This window comes from Crocodylus siamensis, chromosome 15 (genome assembly GCF_052110815.1).
Source record: "Crocodylus siamensis isolate JL-2025a chromosome 15, ASM5211081v1, whole genome shotgun sequence".
Taxonomy (NCBI): Eukaryota; Metazoa; Chordata; order Crocodylia; family Crocodylidae; genus Crocodylus; species Crocodylus siamensis.
Genome location: NC_143409.1, coordinates 52236653 through 52247432, shown reverse-complemented (window position 1 = coordinate 52247432; position 10780 = coordinate 52236653). Strand labels below are relative to the sequence as shown.

Genomic DNA, 10780 nt, shown 5'->3' with positions numbered 1-10780 from the left:
GTATATTCCACCTCCCCCGTTTCCTGGCGGCCCGGTGGTTTCACCCGGCCACGCCCCCGCCCTGGACTACGCCGCTGCCGCGCGCCCTGCCGCACCGCCTTCCCCGCGGCGCGGCGCGGCGGGAGGGCGGCGGCCGGCTCGGGACATGCCCCGTAAGAGGCCGTTCAGCGCCAAGCAGAAGAAGAAGCAGCTGCAAGACAAGAGGGAGCGGAAGCGGGGTGAGGGGCTGCTGGGCTCGGCTTCCCCCCTCCCCCCCAACATCTGGACCAGACTTCCCCCCCAACATCTGGGCTTGGCTCCCGCTTTCCCACCTGCTAGGTTTCTGCCCTGCCCCCCCCCAACATGTGGGCCTGATTGCCCCCCAACATTTGGGTTCCTGCCCTGCCCACAACAGCTGGATTGGCTTCCCCCCAACATCTGGGTTCCTGCCCTGCCCTCCAACATCTGGGCCTGGCTCCCCCTCCCCCGACTTTTGGTTTCCTGTCCCGCCCCCCCCCCAGCCGAATGGGAGACCTCGAGACTCCTTCCACCCCTTCCCGCCCCAGCGGCCGGGGGCGCGGTGAGCGTGGAAGGGGCGGGGGAGGTAGCCAGGGCAAACCCCATGCCAGAGAGTCTGCGAAGCTTGGCCCCGGCTGCGTTTAAGCCTCTGGGAGTGCTGGTCCTGGCGTGAGACTGGCTGCCCTCCTGGGCCCTTTGCTCGTTTCCAGGCCCAAGACATCCTCACCAAAGCATTTGGTTGTCAAATGTGCCCGGAGTGGTTGTTGATGCTTGTGCCTGGGGGCACCAGGAGGCGTCTGGCTGCCGGGAGTGGGGGGTTAGGGGCTCTGTAGGGAGCTGATCCTGGGACCCCATTGTGGCCTTGGGCAGGCCTCCCTCTGTCCGGCTGTGTCGTGTCACCCCATGTGGATCAGACCCACCGGTCCTGCCCGAGCAAATCCTAGGGTCATTTGTACTGGGATTATACTCAGTAACTTTCCAGGGCTGGCTCTGCTTGTCCCCATCCCTGATCCAGTCTAACCACCTGGCGTTCCTCGGCCACTGCCTGCAGCAGAGATCACCAGCTGGTCTGAAGAAATGTGGACTGGGAAGTGTTGATAAGGGGGCCCCACCCATGTCAGGCTAATCCCTCACCCTCTATTCAACCCCTAAATGCCCCTCAAGTCCTGAGACAAAAAACGTCTCTCTCAAAAATTCCTGCTAGTAGTAGTCACCCGTTCAGCTCCAGCTCCTACTGGCTCCTCTGCTCTAACCCACAAGATCCTATTGCCCTCCTAAAGCTGGGACTGAACCCAGGAATCCTGACCTGTCCTTGTTTGCCCCTCCCCCTTGCCATCAGGCTGTCCTCTGCTCCTATGAAGGTGAGCGTCTGGGAGAATAGCCTCTTTCCAGGGAGGAGGGGCAGGATCCTGTGGATATGTGATATGGCTGGCAGCAAGGCAGCTCTCTGCAGCCTTGATGCAGCATTGTGGGTCCTGCTCAGTCTCCCTGCAGTGCCCAGGTCTGTGTACTGCAGAGGCTTGTCACAGTCCAGTGGAACAGGAGCTGGCTTGGCGCTGGTGTCCCGTAGGAGAGAGGGCACTCACTGTCTCTTCAATGTCACCAGGTCTCCACGATGGTGTGAGGTCCAGTTCAAATAGCCGGAGTGGCAGCCATGACCGGCATGATGATCACACGGACACGTCGGACAGCGAGTCCCTGTCCCTGCAGGTCCGCAGGATCAATCAGCAGCCCCAGGTCCGCAAGCCGGGGGAACGAGGCTATGACCCCAACAGGTAATTTGGGACCTGGTTGACCAGGGCCCCAGCCTTGAGGTTCAGAAGGACGTGACCTGCTCGAGGTCACGCAGGCAGCACGGGAAGAAGTGGGGCTTAAGTCCAGGACTCCCCCTGGCTTACTAGACCTCACTCCCTTCCTAGAGCTGAGGAGAGAACCCAGTAGTTCTGGTTCCCAGCCCCCACCCTATTGCTAATCTTGGTAGGTTCAATAGGATGCATGTGATTGAGGCTGGCTCAGGTCTGTCCCCTTGCAGGACTGTGATCGATCTGCTGTTGGAAGCTGGGGTGTGATTTCCTCTGCTTCTCTGCCTGTGTAAAGGATTGAAGGGTATTGGAAGGAGCTCCATCCTCCTTGGCTAAGGCAAAGCCTCTAGGCAGGGGGATGTGTGCATCCCTGACTGAGCTTGGATCACTTGGCAATTTGTAATGGCCATGAAGTGGACTCTGGCCAGCTGGGGAGAGGGCTGCCATTTGGAGTGGGGTTGGATTGGCTCTATTCACAATCCACAAGCGGTGCCTCTTCTATTCCTTGCCCCTTGAGCTATCGTTTTCTTCTTGTTTGAGCAGGGTCAGAGCTGGGACCAACTCTGTGGGGAGGACCCTCAAGCCACCTTTCCTGCCCCTCTCCCTCTAGTCAGCCAGTTCCTCTGTTCATCCATAAGTAAAACCGATTAGCTGAGGGACCCTTCCCAGATTTGCAGCCAAAGTCAGCCTGGATTTGGATCCAGAAGGGAGACTTGGATTAAGATATGGGCTGAGTTTGAAAGCCTTGGTAGAGGAAATAACCATATCTGTTTGGGGTTTCCCAGTCTCCTCATGCCCTGTCGGTTTCTTTTCCTGCCCCCGCCCCCGCCCCCTCTCCCTTCCCCAATCAGGTACCGCATACACTTTGAGCGAGAGAGTCGTGAGGAGGTGGAACGGCGGAAGAAGGTGGCACGGGAAAAGATCCTAGAGCCTGTCCCCGAGACTAGCTTGGAGTTGGACATTGAGGACGTCTACAAATCTGGTTCTGGTGAGCAAAGGCCCAGGGTACTGCACAGGGGATCGGGATCTTGTCTGGAAAGGCAGGAACTACTGGGACTCTGCAAAATCACCCCTTATCAGACAGATATCTTGTGGCTGGTCTGTGCCACAGCCTGCCTTCTCTTGGTGGCCTCTGCTGCTTTCCCAAGAAATGAATTGCAACTGTTTGCATCCATCCTGCTGAGATGTGGCCGCCTCTAGTCTAGAGTGAAATGTGTCCCAGCAGGGAACTTTGCAGGAGCTGGATTCCTTGTTCCTCTTGGAAGCTGCTGTTCCCCAGGGGCTGCTGCTGCAAGTTCAGCTCCCTTCTGAACTTTCCAAGTAGCGTTTCCCAGGGGAGGAGCTTTGTTGCTTGAAGCTAGTCAGAGATCCAGGAAGATAGCTGCTCTCTGGATCTCCCTAATGCAGGAGATTAGTGGGCCCATGGGGATCCCTTTGTACTTATGTCTTCCACTTTCCATCTCTTTTCTCTTCTCATTCCTTTTCTCTTGCCTGTCTCCTCTTCTCCAGTACTAGATTTCCCCAAGCGCCCCCCCTGGAACTACCAAATGACCAAGGAGCAGCTCCTGGCACGGGAGGAGAAGTGTTTCAGAGATTATCTGGAGGGAATTTACAGCACCTACCAGCCCAGCCAGCTCAGCTACTTTGAGCACAACCTGGAGGTGAGGGGATGCAGGGCCCAGTCTGTCTCCAAGTGGGGGGAGTCTGGATTGGCTTATGTGGGTTGAGAAAGGGATACAAGGACCTTGGTCTTCTGGGGGGTGGGATTACTGGTTCTGATCTGATACCAGGTCAGGAGGATGGGGGCGAATTTACTGCACATGGGAATGGGAATGGAGCATTCTTGTGTTTTTTCACAATGCAATTTTCTCTTGCAGACGTGGCGCCAGCTGTGGCGGGTGCTGGAGATGTCAGACATTGTCCTCCTTATCACGGACATCCGGCATCCAGTAAGGGGTCCTTTTCCTCCTAGCTGGGACCCCAGAGTGGAGGAGAGAGCAGCCATCCTCAGATGTAGGTTGGGAGCAGGGGGTAGTTGTAGGGGGCCAAGGCCACAGAGGCAGCCTAGAAGGCGGAGCAGAGAAGCCCTGGCCCAGGACAGCCCATGTGAGATCTAGAGGCGGGGACCAGGACTTCTGGGTTTCCTCCCCAGTTCTGGGAAGGAAATGAAGAGCCCCATAGCAATTTGATGTCTTCTTTGCTCTTGCTCCTGTCTGTTGGTCAGCATCCTTGCTGAGCTCAGTTTCCTTCCTGTGAGTCCAGGTGGAGGGGTGATGTTGGCAGGGGTTCAGCTGAGATCCATCTACATGTGCCTAGGGTCCCTGTGCCTTCCCTTCACTGCCTTACCATGAGCGCCTGCCTGAAGATAGCACAGCAGCTGCCATTCCAGCTGCTTCTTGGGTGTGAGGAAACATGGATGGGAATTGGGATTTCTGCTGAGCCCACCGCTAGAAGCCTTCCCTGCCCCTATGTGCTGGGAGGGTTCCCACAAGATGCCTTCAGTCAGGGGTGCAGCGATGAGGGAAGGAAAGAAATATTGGCTGCAACGTGGCCTGGAAAACATGACTTTTGGTTTAGGCCCCTTCTTGTCCCCACTGTGCCCCCCAAGCGGGAATCCTTCCCCCCTGCTCTAACACTCTCATCTCTCTCCCACCAGGTCATTAACTTCTCCCCTGCGCTGTATGATTTTGTGACCAAGGAGATGAAGAAGCACCTGATCCTGGTGCTTAACAAGATTGACCTGGCACCACCAGCACTGGTGATTGCCTGGAAGCATTACTTCACAGCCTGTTTCCCTGAGGTGCACGTGGTCTGCTTCACCTCCTACCCCCAGCACCACCAGGACCCAAGCGCTGGTAATGCTTCCCTTGTTGAGGGGCCAGCTCTTACCCAGCCCTAGGTAGGGAAGGTGGAGGATTGATTGAAGTGGGAGGAGGAGGCAGTACAGGACTAAGGTGGTTCTCGCGTACTTCCAGGTCAGTGGGGTGGGAGGTAGGGCCTGGACCTCATCTGCCTCAGGGGCAGGTTCTTTAGGAGCCTCCATGCAGGCCCAGAGGTGGGAGCTGGATGTTTTGAAGAGACATCACAAAATGTTACTACTGAGCTGCAAATGAAAACTGGAACCCAGGAGTTCTGGCTGCCACCGCCACCCCCTGGTCTGACCTGTTAGACCCCATTTTTCCCCTCCAAGCTGGGAATAGAGCCCAGGAGTCTTAATCCTGGCTTCTCCCTTTGTATCTACCAGTGTTTAAGAAGCGGCGAAAACGGCGAAAAGCCTGGAGCACTGCCATGGGACCAGCACAGCTGCTGTCAGCCTGTGAGACTATCACTGCTGGGAAAGGTAACACCACCACCACTCACTCATTTTTCCTCCCTGCTCTCAGCCTGGGTGCCATGGGGGACATTTATGCTCCAGAATGTTAGAGCTCTTCTTGGGTTGTAGACACCAGGATAGTTTTTCTGATACTGAAATGTAGTTGTTCTTGGGGTATGGAGTACAGCACAGTAACGCTACAGAGGGATTGATCCCCCTGTGCTGAGAAGCAGCAGCTTCTGGGGTGAAACAGTTTGGTGACACCTGAGCTATTGTAACTTGGAATTGGGAATGAATGCAATGTTTATAAAGCCTACCTATAAAGAAGATTACACCAAGAGGAAACCGAATTGGAATTTGCTCAAGACACCCCAGTGGTTCACCTACAATTCCAACTCATGCCCTACACCACTTTTTAATGCACTTTGAGGAACAGTATTGACTTGGGAAGAAAGACCCTTAATGAACCTCCCCTGGTGTCCCTCCAGCCCCTAGTGCCTTGTTGGGGTTTCTGGAGAGTGCCCCTTACTGTGTGGTTTCCCACCCAGAGTCTGACTGGATCCAGGCCTGCTTAGTTTCCCCACCTGTGCTTGCAGCCATAGGGCACGTGCTTCTGATTCATCAGGTGTCTCTTTATCTTTTGGCTCTAGTGGACCTGAGTAGCTGGAAGGAGAAGATTGAACGGGACGCAGCCAGCGCCTGCCTGCCTACAGAAGACTCGGATGAGGAAGAGGAGGAGGATGAGGGGGCAGCTGTGGTGGTGGAGCACCAGACTGACGTGGCCATGGAGGCAGGGGCCCCTTGCGAGGAACTATACAAAGATGGTGTCCTGACTGTGGGCTGTGTTGGTAAGAACGGGTGTGGAGGGGAAGGGTCTGAACCCTTAATGTATTGCCTGGTAGGCTGGGGGTAGTGCTAGGAATTTGTGGTAGCGGGTGTTGGGCTGATTTGGAGTACAGAAGGAAGGCTGGGAGGAAGGGGCCTCTTGTTTGAAAGGTAAAGGAGGGAGCAGGATCTAAAAGAGGGCTTACGGGCCAGGTGTCTGAGCAAGCTGCTGGGGCATCGTTTGCGGAGGTCCGTGTTGTAGTGAGGCAGAGCTCAGCTTGGGGAGTGGAGAGGTATGGACAGGTTGCCTGGGCTTCAGTTGCCAGGTACGAAATAGGGGTTGGAGAAAAAGGCATCTGAACAGTCAGGTTGGAGGGGATGTGTTGCTGGAGTGGAATTTGGGGGCTGTGTGTGGAGGAGATGTCTGAACAGCCAGGGTGGAAGAAATGACTGCTTGTTATAGGTCACAGTACAGTGGGGCCTGGTGAGTCAAGGACAAAGCGTTGTCGGGGCTGCATTGAAGTTGAGGAGGTAGAGAAGAAAATTCCTGTATGATTGGTTGTGTCTGAGCAAAGGAGTGACAGGGTGAGAGCTAGCAGGGGGTAAGCTGAGCTTTAGGGCAGAGGAGGCCAGCTGGTGATTTGGGGAATGTCTGGCCAGATGTTGGGTGGGTTAGAGTCTGGGGTGACTGGGACACGTGGGCAAGATCTTAGCAGTTGCTGGGCGAGTCCATGTAGAGGATAACAGCAGGTTCTGGTCAGCAGGAGGCTTTGCGGAAATGGGGTGTGAGAAGAAGGCCGGATGGTCTGTGGTGGGAGGAATTGAAGGGCAGGGCTTATGGAAAGGGTAAGTTTTAGCTGAGGGGATGTGGGGTCTTGGGGTTGCCTGGGGTTTCTGACTTGCCCCCTCCTCTCACAGGTTTCCCCAACGTGGGGAAGTCTTCACTGATGAACGGGCTGGTGGGGCGCAAGGTGGTGAGTGTGTCGCGGACGCCCGGGCACACCAAGTACTTTCAGACCTACTTCCTCACCCCCACTGTGCGGCTTTGTGACTGCCCTGGCCTTATCTTCCCCTCCCTGGTGGACAGGCAGCTTCAGGTACTGCCCCACAAGTGGTGGGGGAAGGGAAGGAGGCCTACTAGGTTAGAGTGGCCCTAGGAGCCAGGACTCCTGGGTTCAGTGCCCAACCCTGGAGATGATAGAGGGGTCTGTGGATTGGCGCATAGGGCGTTGGGAGCCTAGTGTCTATCATTTGCACTGATGAGGGGTGGGGTCTAATGGGTTTAAGTTAGTTGTGTGTGAGGGGACTGGGAGTCAGGACTTCAGGCCCATTTTTCTCTCTACCTCAGTTTCCCTTGTAACTCTGTGACAGGTATAATAGTCCCCACAGCAAGGGGATTAGTGGTATGAGTCGTGCCTCATGTTGTTGTCTGTCCAGTTGGCGGGTACTGGCGTAACATCCAGGCTTCCTGCTATAGTTGACCATTGCTGCCCCTGTCTTGCTGCAGATCCTCTCTGGCATCCACCCCATCTCCCAAATCCAGGAGCCTTACACTGCAGTAGGGTACCTGGCTGCCCGCATCCCCATCCAGACCCTGCTCAAACTGCGCCACCCCGATGCTGAGGGTAATCAACTCAAGACCCAGTGGTGTGCATGGGACATCTGTGAAGGTAAGACAATCTGCACAGGTGTGGTGGTGGCATGCGGGGGCACTGTGCTGCAGGCAGTGAGGAGCCCTTTCCCCTTGTGGCCTGTGTTGGCAGCACTGGGGAGGGGCATGAGGCAGTAGAAGAATGGGGTGGGGGACACTCAACTTGCGGGGAGCTCTGACCTCCTTGTATTCTTCCCAGCCTGGGCTGAGAAGCGTGGCTACAAGACAGCCAAGGCAGCACGTAATGATGTGTACCGAGCTGCCAACAGCATCCTGCGTCTGGCAGCGGATGGACGTCTCTGCCTCTGCCTGCGGCCCCCAGGCTACTCCACTCAGAAAGGTAGGAGACCACCAGAGTGATGCAGGGGGCAGAGGGATATCACTCCCATGGCATTCTGGGAATTTATCCAGCATTCCTCAATGATGGGGTCAGCAGCGTTATCCAGCTCAACCCCCCCTGCTCAAAGCAGAACCATCTCCAACTAGATCATCCCAGCCAAGGCTTTGTTTAGCTGGGTCTTAAAAACCTCCAAGGATGAAGACTTCAAAACCTCTCTGGGTAGTCTGTTCCAGTGCTTTACTAACCCAGCCTGGGTCTGGCATGGGTAGGTAGTAGGATCAGGCCTCCTCCACTTTTCCTGGCTCCAGCTGTCTCCAATGAAGCCTGTGGCCAAAGCTCCCCAGGAACCTGGTTGTGGCATGGCATGGGCAGAGTCCTCCACCGCTGACTGCAACCAAAGCCAGAACTCTGTGGGTGAATCCACAGAGTCCCTGAGCTAGTGCTGGCCACAGGTTGATGACCCCTGCTCTTTAACGATGGGCAGGGGAAAGGATGTTGATGCAGTGCCAAGTTGCCTCTGAGCCAAAGGGAGGGGCTTTTGAGGAATCAGTCTGTGGCAGGTCAGCAGCACATTGCATACCTCCAACAGCGCTGGGGTTTCAGAGAGTCACTTCTATTAGATATTCTTTCCATTCCAGTGGCTAATTTATAAAATGCTTCCCTTTTCTCATCTGTGAAGAGTGTTTAATTTGCAAGCATTTAATTTATTGCATACAAGAGAGGCTTTTTCTTCCGATGGTGGTTGTTTTCAGTGCGTTTTGTTTGCATTAGACTGATGTCCTAAATGCAGTTCAGTGGCTAGTTTGTGTTATCATCTAATGTTGTGCCTGCTGGGTTTTAGTGAGGACCCAGGTACTAGTCATAACCAGAATACCAGGTACGAGGCAGAACAGGAACCCAGGGCTAGAACAGGGATGTCTAGTGAGTGGAAGGGCCGCAGGTCCCCAAACACACGCACTATGCAGGCTGCCTGCTACGCTGTGCAGTCCATCCACCTGCAACGCTGCTCACCCTGGCATGTGCAACCCCCCACTCCTTTGGCATGCTGTGTGCTGTGTCATGTGCTTCCCCTCCCCACTCCACTGCATGCGCTTTCCCCCACCACTCCTCCCCTACTGCTCTGTGCTGCATTGCCCTTGCTGCACCATGTGTGGTCCATGGGTTTCCCCAAGTCCTCCAGCCACAGGTTTCCTCCACTCTAAGCTGTAGCACTCCAGCCCTCCTGGTCTCCAGTGGTAGCAGTTGCAGAGTGATGGAGGGGACGGCATCTGGACTGGGACCTGGGGGTCACTGAGCCAGATGTGGCCTGTGGGCACCCAGTTGGACAGCCCTGCACTAGAAGATGAAGCCAGACACATTCATACGAAAAGGCACAAAGATGTAACAGTGAAGATGATTGACCATTGGAAGAAACTCCCATGGAAAGGAGCAGATTCTGTGTTCTCTGCTGAGTTTATGTATAGGGCTGAGAATAGAAACCAGGAGTCCTGACTTTGCGATGCTCTTTGTGTGGTTATAATTATACAGATAATCTTGGCTTATGTTCCACCAATTTACAGTTGTTTGTAGCTGGATTTCATTACCAGCTGAGAGAGGCTCTTGTAAAGGAGAACAGAGGTCAGGCCTCCTGGGTTTTATTTTGACTTCTGGGAAGCTAGCAGTCAGAGCTGATCGTGCTGCTGTCTGATAATTCTTATATACATTTGTATCATGTATAATTCTAATAATAATAGTAGGATTATCATTTTAAACTCCCTAATGAATGAATTAAAATGATTTTAAAAGAATTAAAGGTTGTTAATCCTGTAACATACAGGGGATTTATGCAGAGAGAGAAGCTATATGTCAATTCAGTTTCTGTTAATGAGCAGAAATACCGCATACAATATGAGGTGTATAGTCTCTACTCGGCGTGAAGCTAATATACATTCTTTTTTGTAAGAGCAGCAATAGCACTCCTGTGTAACTGAAGAGTAACAAATGCATCCAGCAGTACAATTATGTACAGTCTTTAAATCCTGTTAGAAAGAGTACACAGGCTGTAATTTATTATTTTCACTGCGTCAGAAAACTCGCATGGTTTAGGTGGTCCGGAGTGGTGCAGTCTGGACTCTCTGGGGTTCTCTTGCCGGCTCCAGAAGGGGAGAGGAGTCCAGTGGGTTAGAGCAGCGGGTCTGGGAGCCAGGAGGCCCATCTCTGTCTGTCCCTGCAGCCACCTGGGAGCACCACCCTGAAACAGCAGAGATCAGTGCCCTGCAGAAGGCACATCACAGCAATGGCCAGCACAGCTCTGGTGAGGAAGAGGAGGAAGAGGAGGAGATCTCCAGCTCTGGGGAAGAGGAGGATGAGGAGAAGGACCGGGATGCTGATGAAGAGGAAGAGGAGGAGGAGCCAGCTGTCCCCAGTGGAGTTGGGACCAGCACCCCAGGCCAGCCTCAGCCCAGGAAGGTGCCCAAGGCAAAACTCGCTTGCAGAAATGCCTTTGCTTTGTTGGGGGAGGACGAGTGTTAGTGCCTCCCCCTAACGCTGGACACATTGAGAAATGGGGAGGAGGCTGGGCCCAGCCCCAGCCCCACATTCCCGTGTTACATAGCCACTGTATATGAATAAAGGTGACATTTATTTCCAGGCCCTGCCTCTCTTGCTGGCTGGGATGTAGCAGCCTCCTCCCTGGTCCTTGGGTCATCCCAACCCTGTCCCCCATGCTGCAGCAGACCTCTGGAGGAGAGCGTTGGTCTTGCATAGCGCAGAATTTCCGCCGTCCTGGCAGGACTCGCCCGGCCCGATGTCCTGCCTCCCTGGCTGCGTAGTCCAGTACTCTGCCCCTGCTCATGGCTGCTGCGGACACGGCA

General features: G+C 54.6%; 1 protein-coding gene across 2 annotated transcripts; it reads left to right on the top strand.

Moving 5' to 3' along the window:
* The first annotated feature begins 50 nt into the window (after positions 1 to 50).
* GNL1 (G protein nucleolar 1) lies at positions 51 to 10557 on the top strand. 2 transcript variants are annotated; one of them, XM_090028602.1, is made up of 12 exons: positions 51 to 218; positions 1604 to 1772; positions 2651 to 2787; positions 3309 to 3460; positions 3677 to 3748; positions 4456 to 4654; positions 5044 to 5139; positions 5763 to 5960; positions 6856 to 7034; positions 7445 to 7607; positions 7788 to 7928; positions 9132 to 10006. In XM_090028602.1, the coding sequence occupies exons 1-12, from the start codon at positions 146 to 148 to the stop codon at positions 9179 to 9181; spliced, it is 1629 nt and encodes a 542-aa protein (XP_089884728.1). In that variant the 5' UTR covers positions 51 to 145; the 3' UTR covers positions 9182 to 10006. The 2 variants fall into 2 exon arrangements, with proteins under 2 accessions (XP_089884728.1, XP_089884727.1); XM_090028601.1 differs by lacking the exon at positions 9132 to 10006 and adding an exon at positions 10141 to 10557 and having other exon boundaries at positions 52 to 218.
* Positions 10558 to 10780: the final 223 nt, after the last annotated feature.